This window comes from Strix uralensis, chromosome 12, assembly GCF_047716275.1.
Source record: "Strix uralensis isolate ZFMK-TIS-50842 chromosome 12, bStrUra1, whole genome shotgun sequence".
In the NCBI taxonomy this organism is placed as follows: Eukaryota; Metazoa; Chordata; class Aves; order Strigiformes; family Strigidae; genus Strix; species Strix uralensis.
Window position 1 is genome coordinate 16,809,724 of NC_133983.1, and position 21,246 is coordinate 16,830,969.

The 21,246-nt window shown below is 34.4% G+C and overlaps 1 protein-coding gene across 4 annotated transcripts in view; it reads left to right on the forward strand.

The window, feature by feature from the left end:
- CDH8 (cadherin 8) overlaps positions 1 to 21,246 on the forward strand; it is a 244,324-nt gene that overhangs the window by 170,357 nt on the left and 52,721 nt on the right. For all 4 annotated transcript variants that reach the window (XR_012630543.1, XM_074881585.1, XM_074881584.1 and 1 more), the window contains 4 exons: positions 5,456 to 5,623; positions 9,520 to 9,707; positions 12,423 to 12,676; positions 19,807 to 19,943. Coding sequence is in view for 3 of the 4 variants with exons in the window: in XM_074881585.1 (XP_074737686.1) it covers positions 5,456 to 5,623; positions 9,520 to 9,707; positions 12,423 to 12,676; positions 19,807 to 19,943 (747 nt within the window). In the remaining variant the exon portion in view is untranslated. The remainder of the gene's footprint in view (positions 1 to 5,455; positions 5,624 to 9,519; positions 9,708 to 12,422; positions 12,677 to 19,806; positions 19,944 to 21,246) is intronic.

Genomic DNA, 21,246 nt, shown 5'->3' on the forward strand with positions numbered 1-21,246 from the left:
CAGCGTATATTCTTCCAAATAGGTTTTTGAAAGTAGTCCACAGGGGTGCATTTTAACCGATTCAAGTTGTGAGGCAGATTGTGCAAATTGCTCAGTGTGTGCATTTAGGACCACTGTAAAAGTAAATCCCATTCTGCAGCTGTTTTATTTGCTATTGAGCAGTGTGACACCAATAGCTGTTTAGGAAAAGCAACTCAGCCAAAAAGAAAAAAAAGGTACTTCCAATGTTAGGGGTGTTTTCATTCTTCGAAGAAATAGATTACTTCTTGATTTCTTTACCTTCCAACTCACTTCCTGATGTTTCCAGCTTTAGTCAGAGGATCTGTAGCCAAGTTATGATGCAGGTATCTGGTCAGTGGTTGTACTGCACGTCCATTGGATGTTTTCACAGGACTAAGGTTTGAAAAATATTTTAGAGCACATAGAGATGAAGCCTTATCTTAGACAATATGGAGGGAAGGGACCTCAAGTGAGAATGCAGTGAGCTCCCTTGCCCCAGAAAAAGGATCAGGCTTATCCCTTCTCATTTTTGACTGATGTTACTCTGATAGGTTCTTAAAAACTTCCAGTAATGGAAATACTACAAATTCTACAGGCAACCTTCTCTCTCAGTACTTACCTTCTCTGTTAGAAAGTGTTCCCCTAATGTTTAACTGAAGCCTCTCTTGCTGCAATTTAAACTCATTTTGTGGTTTATATTTTAGGCCCATCATTTCTTCTCTTATCCCCAGTGGAAAAGGAGAGTAGCTCACAGTAATTTTTACATATTTGGCTGTAAAGTGTTTCCTCATGCTTCCCTAACTATATAAACCGATTTTTTTATTTTTTTTTTTCAAAACTAGACACACTGTTCCAGCTGCAGTCTTACCAATATGAGTGAACAGGAAGGATTATTTCACAGTTCTTCCATATAATATACTGGCTAATATACCAGGAAATGTTTGAGCATTTTTATCTGTAAAATGCTGTTGACTCATATTCAGCTCATTTTGACTCCACATTCTTTTCTGTCTTGTGAGTCATCTGCTCTATTGTAATTGTGAAGTTAATTGTTTCACCCACACAAAATACATTTTGCTTGCCAAATTGAGTTGCATCCTGCTTTTTTAGACTATCCAATTTGTCAAAATGGTTTTGAACTCTAATCCTGTTCTTCCAGTACTTGATCTCAACTTTGTGTCATCTGAAAGGCTTCATTTCATAATTTCTTACTGTCTTCCATCATTCAGGAGATATTGAATGATAATAGAAGCAGAACAAACCCTATGAACCACTTCATCTATCTATCCACTTTGACAGTAAACCATTGATAACAGTTCTGAATACAGTCTTCTAACAGACATCTACTTGCCTTACATTAGTTTACGGTAATTCTCATCCTTCGCTTTTAAACTACTCTCCTGTTTGGCACATATCATTTTCATCCATCATAGCATGCTCAAAATTATTATGTTTTTATTCTTGATTTGTTTCTGGGTTGAATTGAAGTAGAGCAGGTTGAATGCTCAATGAGTTAATGTTCTGTGTGCTGTATGCATATTAGTATTTGGTGAGACTGAATTGTTTTCTAAAAATAGCTTAAAAGTTTCAGTACTTCCTGTGAGCCCAGCGTGAGAACTGGTGAATAAAGCAAAAGAACAAATAAATATCCTTGAAATTCTCTATGCATAACTCTCTTTGTCTTTGTCTCGATCACATTACTTAGGTGAGGATGGAGCCTTTTTGTGTTTATTAATTTGCCTCATAAGAGATACTGACAATTCTCTCTTGCTGACCTCTATTCTATAGCTTCTAAATATAGAAATACTGGTGGTAACAATCAGCCTATGTCATTTGGATATATTTGATGTTTAAAAACCTTCGGTTCCTCTTGTAGTAATTAAAACAGTAAACTTTTTAGCTTTTTATTGTGTTTCAAATTGAAGCTTGATTTTTGTCTTTGAATCTTAGTTTCTGGCAAATGGTTTATGGGATTAGACAGCAGATAGAAATATGTATAAAACTATTAAAATAACAGGTTGTGTTAGTATCGTTATACAGAAAGAAAAACCTAAGTTTTACATCTTAAAAGTCAGAAACTGTAATTCTGATTTAGGCACTTTTTAAGGTATTTAATCTTCCTGATATCTTTCAAACCATAGACAAGGGCTAAACTGTTCTATACATTAAGAAATAAATTAAAATACATGTCTAGGAAAAATCATCACTTTATTGAAATAATTAACTTGTCTCAGAGGAAACTGCAGATTACAAAATGTGGCATCTTGTACAAGTCATCTGTAGGCTAGACTTAACTACATAAATTATGTTTAAAAAAAAAAAAAAAAAAACCCAACAAGGGAAACCGCCTAAAAATAATAATGGAGAAAAAACTTATGGTAGGCTTAATACAAAAGCCATTGAAGTAAGGTTTCACTGATCTTTGGATCAGCTCTATTAGTGAAAAAAAGTAATGTGGACCAAATTCTGATACCCTAAGTTTGCATTAGCATTCTTTTTGTGAGTCATCTCATTTATAATAATAGAATTTTTTGTGGAATGCATCATTATTATTCCTAAATAGTAAACCAATCAGTCCAAACCAGTAACAACTGTCAAATGCTTTTAGAAATAAATATCATTTACTCTCCTTACCCGGGCTGCAATGAAGGTCCTACTCCTTTCCTGAATGTATTCTGCGCCTATCACACCTGATAAACGTTTATTATTATCTTCTGGGTTTTACTGTTCCCTTGTCTTCATTCAAAAAATTCAACAGAAGCATATTCTTCAGTGTTTTGCAAAGTAACATGTTCTCTCCTATGGATGGTATAGAATAGTTAAATTACATGAATGTTGTACTTCAGGGCTGCTCCACTGGTTTTGCAAGAACTGGATTAGATTGTATTTGTCAGGGTCCTGAGCACAACCTCCTTCAAGGAGTTTAGCTGGTTAAGTTTAGAAGTGTAGCTGGCTGCGTCCAAGGTCGGCTCCTTTGCTGATATGGGCTGTTGTGAAGAAAGCTTCATGCAGGGGCTGCTCTCCTTTTCCTTGGGAGCTGAGGCTCTACTGCTGGCCCCCGGCTGTGCTACATCTGCGCCAGGTCTTGTATTTTCTCGGTTCTGACCTAGATCCAGACCCTCAGCTGGGTTTCCTGGCCTGGCCTCAGACCTACCTTGTTGCTATGGTCTTGCTGGGTGATTGTCAGACTGTGGCTTGGCGTGGCCACTGTCTCTGGATCTGAGTGGGACCCTGACTTGCCACTCTGCAGTCAGGCTCCTTGTTGGTGAGGTCGCTGCTCCTGCCTGCCTTCTTTCCACACTGCTCCCAACTCACCTTTAACTGCAGTGCAGCTGGCCTCACTGCTTCTAACTCCACTTACACATGTTGGAATGAAAAATCACTGATTAAGTATCGAGTTCCTTGAGAGCAAGAAATCACTCTGGCTTGGCAGTTTCAGACATAAGATAGAGGTTTCATTTTCATCCAGAATTATATTTATAAAATATGTAAGACAACAACCCAAAATATTTTATGGAAATCATTTACAAAAATGTAGCAAGACTGCTATTATGTTATGTTCAGTGGTTTATGTAGCAAGCATATTGCTTAATTCTAAATGCCTTACACCACCTTGCTCTTAGCTTGGTCCTGTACTCAGTCAAGAAAAGAAGGTCTTATCAGATTCTTAGTATTACTATATTAAAGATAAATCAATTGCAAAGTTTACTAAAATGCATCTCTATTAATGATAAAGATCAGGAACATTTCTTTGTTCACCATAGATACATGAATAGATAATCTCAGCATTTCAGCCAGAGTGTCATTTCTAAGAAGCTTATTTAATAGAAACTATCCCATGTGAAAGAAAAAGAACTATTTGAAGTCTCCACAGCTATGCTAGTCCCAATAGAGAAATCAAAACTAACAGATTGCAATTAGTATTGATTGACATCTAAAAACTCCTGACAATACTTAACAAAGAACAGGTAAAAAAAAAAATAGCGTGAGAGCTAATGAAATGCATGATCAGGCCCAGCAACAGGTATGTATGGTCCAGGGTGTGAACTTGTCCACTCTATTCAACATGCAAATCTTAACAAATATACAGTACAATATAGAATTCTTACCTTCTTTTTTGAATAAGTTTCAAAGACTTGGTGAGTTACTGTCAATGTCAGCCCATAAACTGTGTCCTTCAGCTCTGTAAGTACAGGCCCATGAAAAGAGACACTCTTCTTAATGCCTCATAAGAACCCTCAAGCACTGTAGTTTAAAGGAACCACTGCAATGGTGGATTCAATTCCCCTTGGCAGTCTTACACTTCACTTAACCACTAAGATAGTTCAGTAACTTGAACTTTGTGCTCTGTTTTCACAGACAAATGATTTTTTTTTTTTTTAAATAGAATTCAAAAACAGGATTAAAAGTTTAAAAAAAGCCATATTTCAATTTAACATTTAGAGTTGTTTTCCCTAGGTTTAATGGGACTTCTTTAGTTGATTCTTACCTTTTTATTATGATGGACATTACTAGACTGTGATGAACACCATTTAAATTTACCATTAAACATTTAGCATTGAACTTTCCATACTGAATGTTGTGAATATAATAGCACATTACAGGTGGAGAAGTTTTGGAAAGAAAAATAGATTTTCTTATTTCTTCTGTAGATGTCCATGAAATATGTAGGAGTTTGAAGTGGATCTGGCCCTGTATTTAACTGGACTGTCCCTTGCAGATACCTTCCTGCTAGCTCACTGACATTTTATATTTTGATATACTACAGATCATTTTACTTCTCTATCTTTAAAAACTTCTAATAAAGTAGGTGATTGCAATTTACTGAGATCATTGTCCAACAAGTGACCATCCTAGAGTAGGAACAATGCAGTGGCTTTGGGAGTTTGCAGTACTGGTGACTATGCTGAAAGACATACTGAAAGACATGCTGTCATTCTCCAGTAGACGTTTAGCACTCAATTTAGGACTTAGGGGAACAACTGTAGCCTGCATTATATACAAGAGCAGATTAAATAATGGGTTTTGTTTTAAAATATTTGAAACAATCTGACAGATACCATTAACAGTGTTTACAGATTAAGCTTACTATGTGGTTGTCTTCTGTTTGTGAATTCTGTGGAGAAACAATGGATTTCTGTGGGAGGTAGGACAGAAACCAAAAAGTTTATCAGGAAAAAAATGTAAAAATTAATATATATTGCACGTATGATTAGTTCTTGGGTTTTGGACCACAATTTCATTTCACTTTTAATTAAACCAAGGTAGGTGGCCTCTAATACACTTTTCTGAAAATCTCAAATTTCTCTTTATCCTTGGTACTAAGAGGCGACTTAACTGGCCCTTTAGCAGTTCAATTTTTACACCAATATTTATATGTATCCATAAAAACAGCTGCAAAACTGAATTTGGGTCTGTACCTGACTTTTTCCCCCCCCCCCCCCCATTATTGTAGCTATAATTAAAACAGCTCTTCCCAACATGGACAGAGAAGCCAAAGAAGAATACTTTGTGGTCATCCAAGCAAAGGACATGGGAGGACATATGGGTGGACTCTCTGGAACTACAACGGTGACAATTACACTCACTGATGTTAATGACAATCCTCCTAAGTTTGCACAGAGTAAGTGCCATTATGTGTATGTGTTCTCCTATATAAGAAAGTAATACAGTGCTTTTTTTTTTTTTAATCAAGAGCTTTTTTTAATCATCATATTGTCTGGGTTTGTAATGTAATTTAAAAATATGTAGCTGCTACTAGAGAAAGATTAATAGTCCTTTGCCTGATTAAGAGCTTAGGAAAGAGGGAATTACATCCACAACAGTGTACACAGCTCTCTGTCTTCCTTTTTACCCCTCTCACAGCCACACAAAAGGGCTTGGGGACTTTTTTTTTTTCATATATTTATTTGCTTTCAGTACAGTTGTTTCAAAGTGCTATTGTAGTTGCTGTTATATGTGTTTCCATCTCATGCAGACAAGTGACACCACCAGTAAAAGACATATATAACTGATAAAAGAAATAAAGGTTTGATTAATTAGGTAATAGTGAAGAAAATAAAGAAAATAAGTCTGAGTCTAGATAATTGTTGATCTTTAATTCAAAATCCATATTTACTACTGTGGTTCCAATGGATATCTTGCTGGGCTAGGTTAAAATGATTTGGCATCCTGCTGAGATTCTCTACAAGCTTTGTAGTCTATTTCAAAGATGAAGACAAAAAGAAAAAAGAAGAGGGAAGAGTATAATGACTGGATTGATTTTATTTGGAACAGGTGCAATCTAACGCACTATCAGAAACTTACCTTTTTAGCCAGCTTGTTCTGAAAAAACTAAAGTTGTAAGGTATGAAGAGTCTGTTTTGGTGTTGGAGAATGTTCACATCTAGACTTTGTATCATTTTTACTTTATTAGAAGCATGTTTTTCTAAGAAGGCACTTATGCACCCAATGTAAAATTAATTCTTTTCCACATATGTATGACTTGAAATCCACTTCTGCCCTGTTCTGAAGACACAGAGTGAAATGGGTTTGTCCTCATACTCAGCATGTGATAAATACTCTCCTATAGTCTCTCCTATAGTCTAGAAAATGCACAGAGAAAATATAAAATAAATAAGCAGAGGTAAAAGCTTATTTGAAAAATATATATATTATTATCTCCTCTTAGTGGTTTTTAACAGATAAGCACTCTGTGCACAAGAAAAGGTTTTCTCTCGTAAAATAAGAAATGCATAAATTTTTTACTTCATATCACATTGCATTGCTTGCACTTGTGTAGTAGTGTTTTCCAACATATGATGACAATTTCCCTGATAATGTAAACATCTATGGCTGAACCATATCACCAGAATGCAGAGGGACGTTTCTTTTATACCTGCAATGTACTGTAGCTCTAACTCAGTGACTACAGATCTTTTCCCAGCTTACCTGGCTTTTATATTTGTATCAGCACTTTCTGTCTCAAAAAGCCTTTGCCTGCCAGTATGAAAAAAGCTGATCAGAAAACCAGCCCCACAACTGGTACTAATTGGTACATTTGCTGGAGGTCTCAGCAGGAAGCACAGGAGTGAATGCATATGGAGATGGAGCTGTACTTCCCTGTGCCGTGTACTCCTCTCTGTTCTCCTGTAGTTTGGATACAGTCACACACTAACTGGGTAGCATGAGGAACACTGCATCACAGATTCCGGAAATATATTTTCTCTATGGAAAATGTAGATTAGTTTTCCTTCAGCAGAGAGTGAGTTGCTGTCTTTTAAGCTGTTACAGCTAGCGCGTTCCAGTGCAGAATTCAAGCTACCATCTAGGAATAACCACCTTGCTATAACACTGATCATTATGCAACTTCATTAGAAAAAAATCTGCATGTACTATAACTTTGTATTATGTATATATTGCATTTAATGAGGATGAGCCATAGTAAATATTGTAACTGGATGTTATTGCAAATTCTGCCTTTTAAAACTAAGTATTCATAGCATGCTGCCTAGCATTACAGATTAGTCATGACTCTGGCCTTATACAAGAGCTGATCAAGTCTTTAATATTTTTTTACACCGTTGAAGCACGGTTTGTGTTTGCCTGGAAAGGAAAATAAGAAAGGATCAAACTTACAATAGAGCCTAACCAGAATGAAATAGAAATTCATAAGATGTAATACATGCTGCTTTCACAATAAATTGTAATGAACTCAGAAAGCAGTGTGTTTTATCGGTTTATTGTTTCCAGGCAGGACAGAAATGTATATTTATGGTTTGATTTCAAAGAGTGTTAACCTCCTGGGTTTTAGAAATGAAAAAGATGAACTTTCACTACTTCTATGATCTCTTTGAAATAATTTTAGAGGCATTTTATAAGTCAGAAGTTTTAAACCTGGCAGTTTACTATTGGATTTTACTGAGAACTGTGCACTACTGTGATAACCAAGGGTTTTCAAAGATGCGTAATGTGGATTTTTGGTCAGCTCTGCACTATGACATCTTGACAGGACAATTCATAATTCTTGAGAGCGATTTGTGTAAAAGAGTCATCTGCATCATAATAAATTTTTTTTACAACAGTTTGTAAACTATCTTAATAAATCTGAGAGAAAAATACCAACTTAAAAATGCAATCAACTGTGTCTGGAGATTCAGACCACAAAGTGTGGACAGCAGTATAAATTATGAACACACAATTTAGTCTCCTGAGGCCCTTGATTGCTTTGGCTGCTCATTGTTTGTGAGCCATTATGAATATTATTAGAACTCTTGATGATCTCCAAATTATCTCTTAATAATTTAGCCTAGAAACATTAAAGAAAAAAAATATTTCACTTTGGGACAGACTATAAGTACAGCTAATATATGTATTTGTGAATTCCTTACAGTTTCCTTCCTGCTTTCAACTGTTGCTACTGCAGTCGGCCTACAAACACTTAAAGCAGCAATTCCAGAACATTTTGTTTTAAGAAAACTACTAGCTGCACATAACAGTAAAAACTGCATGTTGTCTTAGAACAACTCTGAGGACAGAACAAGTCCAGAACCCTTTGTCAAAACCTGTTTTAATTGTCTCATTTGCTAACCTTGAATTCCTTTTGACTATTTTATCTACTAAATAGCACTGCAATTGATCAGACCACTTATTAACCATAGCTGCAATAAGTGTGAATTATCAAGAGGTAAAAAAATAGGCACTCCATAAAGAATTTTTGATGTAAAGCATGCATGTGTCTTCTGTTTCTCAGAGCATTGTTAAGAACTGGGATATACAATAGTAAAATGGGTATTTTGAGTTTTCTATTAATAACATGCTTACCTAAAATAATCTGTTACAAGTTCTAAGTAGATTTTTGACACTGCTTAGGTCAGAAGGTTTGAAGCAAGTATTACAAAAAATAAAAATGCTAACAATTTGAATAGCACTTTCTAGTGAATTTTGGTCTAACCCTAACCAATACAGTAATGATTGCTATGAAAAGTTATTGTTTCTTTTAAAACATAAATTTTGAGAGTTTCCTTGAATGTTTCTTAATTAGTTTCTGATCACAAAAGGAAGTGGAAGGTGTTATACAAACAAAATCAAATTAAAAGGATTAAAAAAGTAATAAAAATCTGAAATTGAATAAGGCATCTTTAAGGTATTAGACTAGTTTTCTACAGAGTAAAAGCCAAAGTTTCATAGTTAATTCTAACTATGTCTGTAAATAAAATTATAAGTTCAGCAGTGTTTGCAGCAGAGAATGATGCATACTTTCAGTGTTGAAAGTAGCTTAATATTTATGTTTGCCAACACTAAGGATCCCTGCAAGGAAGAAGCAGGGTACTACTGTAATGAAAAGAACATTCACCATTCAGTAAACTGAATATTCCTGTATAAGAAATGTGTTTTGCTGCTCTAAGTAACTTGTGTAAATGTGGTTTGTATCAGTTGCACATCTCAAGAGTTTGCACTGGGGAAGTATAAACAAATTAAGAGCACATGAGAGATACTGGAATCAGGTGTAATGTTTAGTCTTTTCCTCTTATTTGTAAGGTCTGTATCACTTCTCAGTAATGGAAGATGTTGCTCTTGGTGAACCAATAGGAAGGGTGAAAGCAAATGACCTGGATATTGGAGAAAATGCTAAATCATCCTATGATATTATTGAAGGAGATGGAATGGATATATTTGAAATTACTACAGATGCCCAAACTCAGGACGGCATTATTAGAGTGAGAAAGGTAAATGATATCTCTGTTTAAAAAAATGTTTATTGTACATAAAACTACCCAGTCAGACTTTACTCTGTGAGAAGATGCTGGATTTCCAAGAATTCTTTTATCTATGGATGAGGTGTCAAGCCAGTGAAGCGATAAAAAAGGGATGTATTAGCCATGTCCCTCAAAATCGCCATTTAGGTGACAACTGGAAGTATTTTCAGTGCTGGGACTGTGTTAATCTTATCTGGCCTTCCCCATGGTCAAATCATACAGGTTTTGCTTCCTTGGTTCCAAAGGAGAAGAGTAGATTAGAATCTGTTTTGTTGCTAGTGTAAACTTCCGTGAAATCTTGTCTGAGTATTCCATCAGATACCTTTTCTCTATTATTTGATTTGCTGTATAGCTGGTCAAATACTGTTCAGAGAAAAAAAAAAAAAAGATAATATATTATTTAAATTACCTGATGTGCGAGAGGCTTAGTCTTCCACCTTTTCTCATGTTGAACTCTCTTTGCCCAATGAACAGCGATTCAGTGAACCTTATCAAGGAGATCAGTAGTGTTTCACATGAGAAGTACCAAATCTGGGCTCTAAAGAAGGCTACAAGTCTATTACCTTCTCTGTGCTTATACAGTCTTGATGTATGCAAGATGAGGTATTTGCATGTACGCAACAGATGGACCACCCAATTATATACAGAAATATGGGGAAAGACAGCATATCTATAACAAAACTTGGCTAGTAAAGTCAATGAAACATCACTTGCAGATTAAATTTTCATTATTTTCTGGGGAAGGAGAAGAGAGCTGATTCTCATGCTGTTTTCCAAAAAAGGATATGAATATAACTTATAACACTGGCATGGAAGGTTTAAAATATGTAGCGTAGACCACTCTAAATGAATCTTTGTGGGTTTTTTTTTTTTTTTAAATGCAAAACATGACATTCCAATGAAAAAAAGAAGAATCCAGTGAGTACAGGTAATTAATATTCAACTTGTACCTGTAATTAAAGAGGTCAGGCAGAGTAGCTGTTAAAAGTTTGTATTTTTTATTTCTCAGTGAGTAGATCAGCACTGTAGATGTATAATAAAAATATATATTTATCTAAATGTAGATCTGTTTTCCTAAAGAGAAAATTATGATATATATCCCTGGTCTTCCTTAGTGTTATTTATTGTATGCTGTGGCCTCTTTTGTAAACTAAGGCAATTAGCCTTTTGCCCCAGTTCCCTTGGCTTTATTTCATAACTGAGTCTCTAACATAATGTTGTTTCATACATTCATTTTGACAGCAATAATCATTTTGGTTCTACTACAGTAGATGATGTATGGAGGGTACTGCTCACCAACAGATTTTCTCCAGCATAAATTCATGGGTTTTAGACAATGCAGAGTAAATTTTCAATATGATATTCTGATTAAGCATGACTAAATGTATTGGGGTGCTGTCATTTCTGTAAAGCATATGAAAAGCAATTGAAAAAATGATACAGAAGCTATGATTGGCAAATTGTGAATATGCTGATTTATAAATCACCATTCATAATTACAAAAGCTTACTAATTTAAGAGCTGCTAAAGAAGCAAGGTTTTCTCATGTTTACTAGAATTTGTGAGAAAGAGCAAATCCCATTAGAGTTTGATTCATACCTGAGAAAAATCAACAAAATTTGAAAGTATACATATTGAAGGCTTTGACAGACTTCCTGAAGGTTCCTATTTGTGTTGTTGCTGGTATTTGCATTGCAGATTCAGAGTTTCTATGTCCTTTTCTTTTTATCCATGGGACATTGTAATGCAAATCTTAATATCTTTCCAATGCTTGGCAATTTGCATCTTTGAAATTTGAATCATTGTGAGACACAAGAGAATTATATAGTGAATATACTGATGTGCTTCAAGACACAAACTTGAATCTCCTATAATGAAAAATTCTAATATTCAGAAGTGTCACAGATTTGGTTTTTATTTGGTATTTCAATTCTTTAACTCCACTGTGTTTTCATCTTTTATGTTTTAATATGGAACTGTAAAATAGTAAAAACAGTGGTAATATGGCAGGTATATTGATAGAATAAAGCAATCGGTTTCATGTTTCTGTATCTGAAAAAAAAGAAAAAAAGGTACAGAAAGAGGAATTGCTACAGTTTTAAGAAATTCCTAAGAGATGTCTACCTCATTTACCCTTATAAACAGAAATGCAGAGTTACCTGAAGTGCAATAATATTGAAGTACTTTCTTATATGATTAGCTCTACATTTTTCCACATAATGCCACTCATGTCCAACAAATAATAATTGCAAGTTCTCACATTGTTCTGGAAGTAATAAAATATTTATTCTTTGTGGAGCTAGTATAATTTTTTTTCTTACCTCCAACTAACAAAGCACTGATTAAGTGCATGATTAGTATGCAAGTCATGTCATCACCAACAGATTTGTAGTATTTATCTGATATGTAATTGTAGTGGTATAATTCATGAGAGACAATATTTTGGTAAATTTCTTGTGAAAAGCAAGAAAGCAAAGTCTTGTTTTCTCTGAGGCTGGTTAATAAACAGATATCAATATATGCCTAGAAAATTTGCAGGTTGGATTTCTGGGAGTGGGAAGTGATTGCATTAAAACACACTGAATGTGCTTAAATGCACATAAATTTCATCCATCAGCATTATATTCAGTTGTTCTTTCTCTGTGGCCATTAGTAAAAGACATTTATCTTTGTCATTCTTAACAGCCCCTGGACTTTGAGACCAAAAAATCCTATACTCTGAAGGTAGAAGCAGCCAACATTCATATTGATCCTCGCTTCATCAGTGGAGGACCATTCAAGGATACAGCAACAGTAAAAATTGTAGTAGAGGATGCTGATGAGCCGCCAGTCTTTTCATCACCTACTTACCTACTGGAAGTGCATGAAAATGCTGCTATTAACTCTGTGATTGGTCAGGTGACTGCCCATGACCCTGACGTGTCTTCCAGTCCTATAAGGTAATGCTGCTTTAAAGTTCTCTTTGAAAAAACTACTGGCAGAATACTAAGTCTATTTTCCCATACATTGTATGACACGGCTCTCATGCCATTTTATTTCTATAAAAATACTTGCGTAGGATTTGTTTTATGATGTTAGATTTATCCGTTCAGATAGTTTTCAAAATCACAAAAACACTCCTTGCCACATGAGTAGTCTTACGAAACAATAGTTATGCAATGAAAATAAGAAATAGGGAGCATGAGGTCAGATAGGGTTGAATAGTGTGTATCTCTGCAGTTATTGTAAGTAATCCACTAGTGTCTGCACTAACAATACTGAGTTTGTTCCATGTAGTTGTAAGGTTGTCAAAATATATTTTGTATTCCTTTGGCTAAACCCATTCCTGGTTTAAAGATAGAAAATCAGAGATTATTATGCCCATATGACTTTTGCAACTTCGATTTACAATATTATCCCTTTTTGATCTAACTTGAACAAAATCTGTTATTCCCCTTTCATCAGATCAGTGTTTTCTGCCTCATTTTGATGAGCACGTGTCTTCCCCTCCCCCTTTGTAATGGTTAGTATGGCATGGTGCAAGTGTTACCAAAACACATTTTGCTATGTATGGTACTGCTTGCCAAACAAACACCAAAACGTCAAATTCATAGTAAAGGTATATCTGAAGAGAGTCTATTTAGTGACAATCATCACTGTATGTTACCGCCTTAGGGAACTCAAGCTACGCAAGCAGTCTTCGCCATTGTGAGAATGATGCTAATTGTTGTAATCTATCACTTAAAACCATTTTCTAATCATCATCATTTATATCAGGTTTGTCACGGAGCCAAACTTGAAACTTTTGTTTAGGGGGCCTACATGTTGCATATCATATTTTAGTATTTTTCAGAGTTAGGAATTCAGAATTTCCAACATATTTGGATGTATTAGAAATTGCGTATGAAAATGTTGGAGAGTATGATGGAGTCTCTCATTTCTAAATCATCCTTTCGAAACTAGCTAAATGTAGCTAAACATGAACTATCACAGCTTTCTATACAAACTAATTGATTAATGTATTTTCTACTGCAGCACACAACCCAGACAGTGTTAATAGGCAGCAAATTAATTTTCTTACTAGAGAAGCTCTCAGGATGATCAAAGATGGTAGGCTAGTTATCTAGGTTAGAAAAATGTTACATAAACAGAAAAAAAAAAGTAACATAGAATGCACAGAGTTTGATCTATCACAGTTTAGGCAGTGGCTTCATCCCTAATTTTATTACTGCTGTCCACTGGCATCTGTGAAAAAGGGCTTGCACTGCAGCTACAAAGACAGGGTCTTCTGAAAGGTGTGTGAAACCAGCCATGGTCGCAGCAAGTTGGTTTTCTTCCCTTTATTGTAGTTCGATAGTAATTTCTCTTTCAATTTAACCTTAGTTCCTTCCCTCTACCCTGTTCTGCTTTGCTCTTGGCTTGGTCCTGTGCTCCTCTGCCTCTTGATTGTGTCCCCTTTGTTCCTCATCTGAGCCTGGCTTCAACTCTGCTTCAGTTTTACCTTGGCTATTTTTGCAGTCTTGTTCTGTTTCCCTGGAATTCTTCTCTAGTCCTGCTCCAAACTCCTAATGATTTAGACCAGCTATAAGCCTACCTATGTCCTAAAACTGAGCCTCTTTATTCTGTCCAAGCCCCCAAAAAATTAACTGAGTAAAATATTTACTTCATTTTCATTTTTTTGTCATTTTATAGATCAAGATATTTTCAAACTTCTAACAGCAAAAAATATTATATATGTGCAAACTGAATTAGAATGTTATTACTTATCAATTCATAAAGAAACAGCTGATATACATGAAACAGAATTGGCCAAAATTCATTACATTTAAACAAAAATGTTATTAATTGGTATGATTTATATCTTCTTTAAAAGTATTATTTGCAGTGCTTTTTAAGATCTGATTTTTCTACAGTATTGGCTTGATAGCTAATTAAGGAATAGACAGAGTTCAATTTTCTATGCAACTTTTTTTTTTCTTGTTTTCTCACCTGATTAATTTGGCTTTATCTCAGATAGCTGTGGAAAGACTAAATTCCTTTTTTTAATTTTTTGCATGAAAAATACTTTAAGGCAAAAAAGAGATTTCAAGTTAGTAATTCTACTATTATGGGAGCAAAAATATTCATCAGAGACAAATAGGGAGCAGGTATGCAGTTACTTTCATTCCAGTTCGGAACAAAATTGGAACATGGCAGGTTCTAACAAAAATATGTGGAAGTATTGTTTTGTTGGATTAGAATGTTTCATTTTGATTGTGCATTTCAAGTATTTATTCTGTTATTGTATCGTATATAGGATGTAAATTTATGTATATATTCTATGATATGCTTTCAAAAATATTAAACATAAGTTAAAAATTTGAAAAACAGAGTTAGAACATTCTGTTTGAAAAATAATGGACTGTGTTAACATTGCCTGGACATTTTTTAATGTAGTTTTTTCTTTAAAACAGAATTTTAGGAGACAACAACCAATTGCATTTCAAGAAAATTATATTTTCAATAGATATCTGTTCTATCAATATTGTGGTTAGACAGAGCTTTTGTGTACATTTGTTATAAAAACCCTAGCAACACAAACAAAAATATGAATCACCTTCTGTGCTACCAATACCACATCTGCTGCACATTAGTCTGCTACACAAAGACTCAGTAAACTCAGAGTATTGCAGTACCATAAATGAAATAAAACTTGAATATCTCTGAACATGGAAATAGTCTGATAACTGAGTCATGAGACAAAACATTAAAGAATTTAGAAAAATTATTATAGAAAACAGCTTGGAAAGACACTTCTTCTATGTTTCTTTTTTTTAAAAAAAAAAAAAAAGTTTAACCTAATTTCTATCCAATACAACAGTACTTTGTTTTTTTATGGTTCCTTAGAAGAGATGAAACATATTCTCTGATCTTTCCATCACTTGATCCTAAAAGGTGTGAAGCCTATCACAGATTTATACAGGCAGGTGTATGATGGGTTCTGAATGTGCCCACCTTATGGAAATACCTGAAGGGGGTTATTTAGCAATGTCTTGTGTCAAATGCAGAGTTTTGGCAGTGGTTGTTAGTCTGAAATCTCTCTATCAGCCAAAGAAATTTAGTCACCTTTAGATGGATGGGACTAAAGGATGCATATGTCGTATGGGACTTTTCTCATTACTGTTGTTGAGCCCTAATTGTGGATAAGCAAAGGCATCTTTGAATGGCTAAGTGATAATGTGATGAATGATGCTTTCACTATCCATTTCTCCAATGAATATGAACTATCTCTTCATATCAGTTGTTAGGTTAGTCTGATTATATATTTCATAACCCAGTATTTTTTAAAATAAGCAGCAAAATTTCTCTTTTATCTTTATTTGCTATTCTGCTGTGCGTGTTGCTTAAGGGCCTTGGCTCACTTTTAAGTCTGATGGTGAAAAGGATTTATAAATTTGGCTAATAATTGCAAACATGGTCAGTAGTTCGTCTCGTTCTAGCCTAGCCATTTCAGAAGCGTGCATCAGTGGCTCACATCTTACCACATCTAGACTGCACGCATCTCTTTTCGGAAAGGGATGCAGGGAATTCAGCTAAGCTAGTTGTAAAGTTTTACTGTAGCTTATTTAGTAAGGATGGTACTTTCTGGCTTACAGTATAATTAGCCTTGAAAGATCATTATCTATTAGCATACAAATCTATTGATTCTAGTAGTACTTATTTCATGGGTTTGTTATTATTTTATAACTCTGGTCTATTTATCTGCAGTAAATTATCTTGGCTAAAGCATGATCCAAGTGCATAGAAAAAAGCATGAGTAATAATCTTTCTTCCTATACTCTATCTGCCCTCCTATAAATCACTGCCCTTCATTGTCTTTCTCTGTGGAGCGATAAGCTTCACTGTGGCAGGTCTTCCCCATTCATATCACTAGAGATTTCATCTTTGGCAGCAGTTGATCATTTTCTTAATTCACAGCAGGCCTTAAAAACCTAGATAGGATATTTTCTGCCTCCCTAATGGTACAGCTGTTTATCTGTCACTAAGTAGCATGTCCGATCTGCCTGGCATTAATAAACAATGGTGATTTACCACTGATGAGGTATCAGTACTGTGATTCAAATCTCAGCAGGTGCAGAAAAAAAGGATTTCTGCTCTTATTTACATTGGTGCAAATAAAGGATAGATCAAATTAAGTCATAACAGGAATAGTGCAGGAACAGGACTGAGAATCATTTTAAGTCTTCTGTTAAACCACTATGGGTTTGTTCCTATGATAGCCATAGCAGACCCATAAACTAAACAAAACTTCCCAACAACCTGTGCTGGCTTTAGTGCAATTTTAAAAGATATTATTTCCCTAGATATTATTTTCTCATTTTTAGAGAAATGTATGTTTTATGTATAGCTTATGGATCTGACAATGCATTCCCATTAAAAAGAGTTACAATACCATTAACATGAAAAGGAAACTGCAAATGTACTATTAATTTTTCCAGGTTTATGACACTGCAGATTTTAGTTTTTATTTTTGTACCAAATATTTATCAAATTATAATCAGGAGAGAGTTTTACCTCTTTGTAGTCTTGTAAAGCCATGCAACTTCTGTTAAAAATGTTTCATCCCCTTGAATGCTGGTTTTGCATTGTGAATAAATACTGTTGGGATGAGATTAAATGCAACATAATAAACTCACAGATGTTACGCTCCCAGTTTTATAACTTCAAAAACGTACTGCAGGAAGACTGTGAATGGAAGTTGAAAAAAGAATTGATCATTAGAGAAAAACTGTCTTATCTCAATGGACTTTATGTCAAGCCCAGGTCAACTGAACATTAAATAGCACATAAGCATTTCTTATTTTATTTCGTTTGTGGACTGTAAAAACGTCATAAATGTTTGACAGCTGAAGAGTTCTTTCTGCATCATTACATAAACATCAAGAATTAAAAGATAGTTTTTTAAGTGATGACATTTTTTAAAAAGTTATCTTAATTGTTGGCTGTCTTGTATTTTCTTGAGTGAAATCTTAAACCTGTGGAAGTCTGTAAGATATTTTTTACTAACTTCACTTGTACCAAAATTTTACTTCTAATACTTTAATTGGAACTAGGGAGACATCAAAATAAGGTTAAGATACATTTTCAAAAATGATTGCCTGAAGTTAGGCACCTACAGCTTTATTCTTTCATACAAGTGACCTGATTTTCAGAAATGCTGAGGATAGTACAATTCCCATTAAACCATTGAGAACTGAGTATGTGAAGCTCACTAGAAAATCAGTTTACATAAATGTCCAAATATAGATGCATGTGCCTAGCTTTAGGCACATATATTTGGAATTTTACTTCGTATTTTTTCTGGTACTCTTTTTAACCAAACTACTCATTTATAAGTGAGTAAAATGAGTTCTCAGGGTTTAAAAACAGAAAAATGTCTAACAAATCCCATTTCCTAGTTAAACAGGGGTTTTCACTCTTAAGTCCATTAGTTGTTAAGTACCTTATCAGTGTGATCATGCTAGCCTTGATCTTTAGTAATACAGTGTTTAAACTTTAACTTTAAGATTTTGATAAATTTTCACAATTTAGAAGTAAATTTTTGGAAGTGAATTGTATCTTACTGAATGCATTGCAGAAGCAATGTAATTGCAATGTGTCTTTCATTGTAAATATGAAAATATCTGACACTGAAATAAAACAAGATGAATGCCATAATCCTAAGCTTTGAAATTGGATTCTAATACTATGTCTATCAAAATCAATTGTATTTTGCTGGAATGAGTTTGAGTTCATCAGAATATGTTTATTGTAGCATATAAAGGAACTTCTGTATCAGGACTTTTTTTGGAAATTGCTTATGATAAAGCATAAAACAGAATGGAGTAACTGATTTTCAGATAACTGTGCCATTGTCACTGTAGCAAAATATGCTTTTGTTCTTTTAACAGCATATTTGCAAAAAGTAGAAATGTAATGAGAAACTGACGGTGTGAGTCACTTTTCTGACCAGTATATAATGTAATCCAGTCTGATACTGTATCCTAACTCAGCTATTGTGCCTAGATATAATGCAGAACAGATGTAAAAATTGTCAGTGCATGCTGTCGGGTTCTGTAATACATAGATACAAGGGCTTAAAAGGCTTTTATATAAATCCACAATTAGGATTCAGTAAACCCCCTTGAAGTCAATTTTTGTTGAACCATATCAATAGTTTATCTCTAAACTCTCTCATTTCGTACCTGTCCTGTCAAAAAAATGGAAGGCTTAATTTTGTGATTTAGTTTCTTTTTGCGACTTGTACATTAATGAAATAACTCTGTGAAACTGGACAAAGATAAAAGCTTTCCTGGAGATCTTGGTCTGAGCTTTAAATCATCATCCTGCTTAATGCACCATTGAAGCAATCTACTGCAGCTCTTTCTTGTTGTCAAGCTGGCTCTGTTTAGGCTGCATAATTTACCTGGACATTCACATTTGCAAACTCTGACTACCTGTCAGATGAAACTTGTTTTGTTAAAAATCCGTGATGTCAATCCATGAAACAATCATTCCTTCAGTGTTTGAAGTGTTTTATAGGAAAATGGTGATTCACTAACTGCATTCTGCCTATGGAACTGCTTGAACCATAACCAAATAATATGCTTGGTGAATAGTTCATGCTTCATTAATCTGAAATTTATTGGTAAAATAATATTATTCAGCCCTTTTTAAAATAACCATGAAGCCCACCATTTTTGTGTGCTTAATACATTACTGTTGAAATTATCATCGGTTACTGTGAAATACCATAGAAACTGTCTAATAAATGTGATGGATTGTGTAATTAATTCTTGATCAGCACCGTTTTTCAAAGATGTTACCCAGTGAACCTGAGGGCATTTTATGACCTTCACACTGGGTATACAGCTAATTACTCCTTGGGCAATAATTATTAGGTTTTTTTAGTCTCAGTTTGTCATTTTGTCTTATAAATTATTATGGTATTGAGCTTCTCAATCCATTTGACTATAAAACTGCAGCTCTCAGAGGGCTCCCTAGATTGTCTTGTGATTGTATGGATTACACCAACTTCATTAAGTAGATTACAGGGATGTCTGTTTTGTAGGTTTTCCATTGATCGGCATACTGACCTTGAGAGACAGTTCAACATTAATGCAGAAGATGGGAAAATAACTTTGGCAACACCACTGGACAGAGAAACAAATATGTGGCACAACATAACTATTGTAGCTACTGAAACCAGTAAGTATTTGTGCATACTGATTTTTAGTTCTGTTGGTTTTATAATTAATTTTAACAGCATGTGCAATGGAAACTGTATATACTTCAGTAAGAAGTAAAACACATTGGATGTTTAAATTACAGACTTCTTGAAAGAAAATTTAATTTCTGCTGAAGTTTCATTTCTTTTAGTTTTCAAAACTGCATTTTTTTCAGTGAATACAGTAGTATAGATTTTGAAGAGATACATGAGTACATTTGTACAGGGTATATAGGGTAAATGTTAAAAAATGTTTAAAAAAAACCCAAAACCAAAACCTTATATTTAGTTATATCAAGACAGAAAAAGTAAAGTTTTGCTACTGTAGAAGTAAATTGTAGACTCAACCCAGATGTTCTTAACGCTGAGTGATATTATGTTTCAGTACCATAAATGATTAAGCATATGGGTAATGTTGCATGAAAGTAGTCCTATTTGATACATATGAATAAATTTACTCAAATACTGCTATAGACAAGAACATGGATTGTTCAGATACACAAAACTATTGTGACTTATCTGTACACCTAAGTCATTGGGAGCCAGGAATGTCACCCTGTTTGGGTATATGGGTCCTAGATTTCAGTCAAGAATTCTTCTTGGTTAATTTGGAATTGTAATCACTGCTGACAGGATCACATATGACAATATAATTTATTATTAACCTTAGCACTGTATTTTAGATTATACATTTGACATAAACATATTGGAGCAAAAGAACAGATTCAGAACGTAGGTCTGCGTCCCATGTCGATGTCTTAACTGAAGCGCAAACTATGAAAATGCTTTTGCTGACATATCTATTCTACAATCAATGTATATGAATAATTCTCATATGTGTATACACACTTGACACATTGTTGTAAGAATATGTCTTCAGAGTCTGATGATCGGTGCTGCTAGTTCTAGGGTGATGTTAATGCTTGCTTTTCCCCCAGTGTATCTTTTTTAAAGATATAGTATTATATCTTTAAAGATATAGTATTATGATACAGAACTTTTAATGCTTAGTTTCATAATACTGTAGCTATGAACATAATGGGAGGATAAAATGTACTTATTTGGCCCATTTTTGTTGTACAATATTTTTTTGTGGTACTTGCTTTCAAAAACAAACATGTTAGGAATCTGTGACAGGGAACTGAAATGGCATACATAAATGAGAAAGATAGGTCTGGGTATAAACTAAGCTCTCAACTTGCAACCCCTGTAAACTGTATTCCTATGACCTGCCTTAATAATTTGTGTATTTCATTGCCGGTAACAATGCCCTTATAATTACTG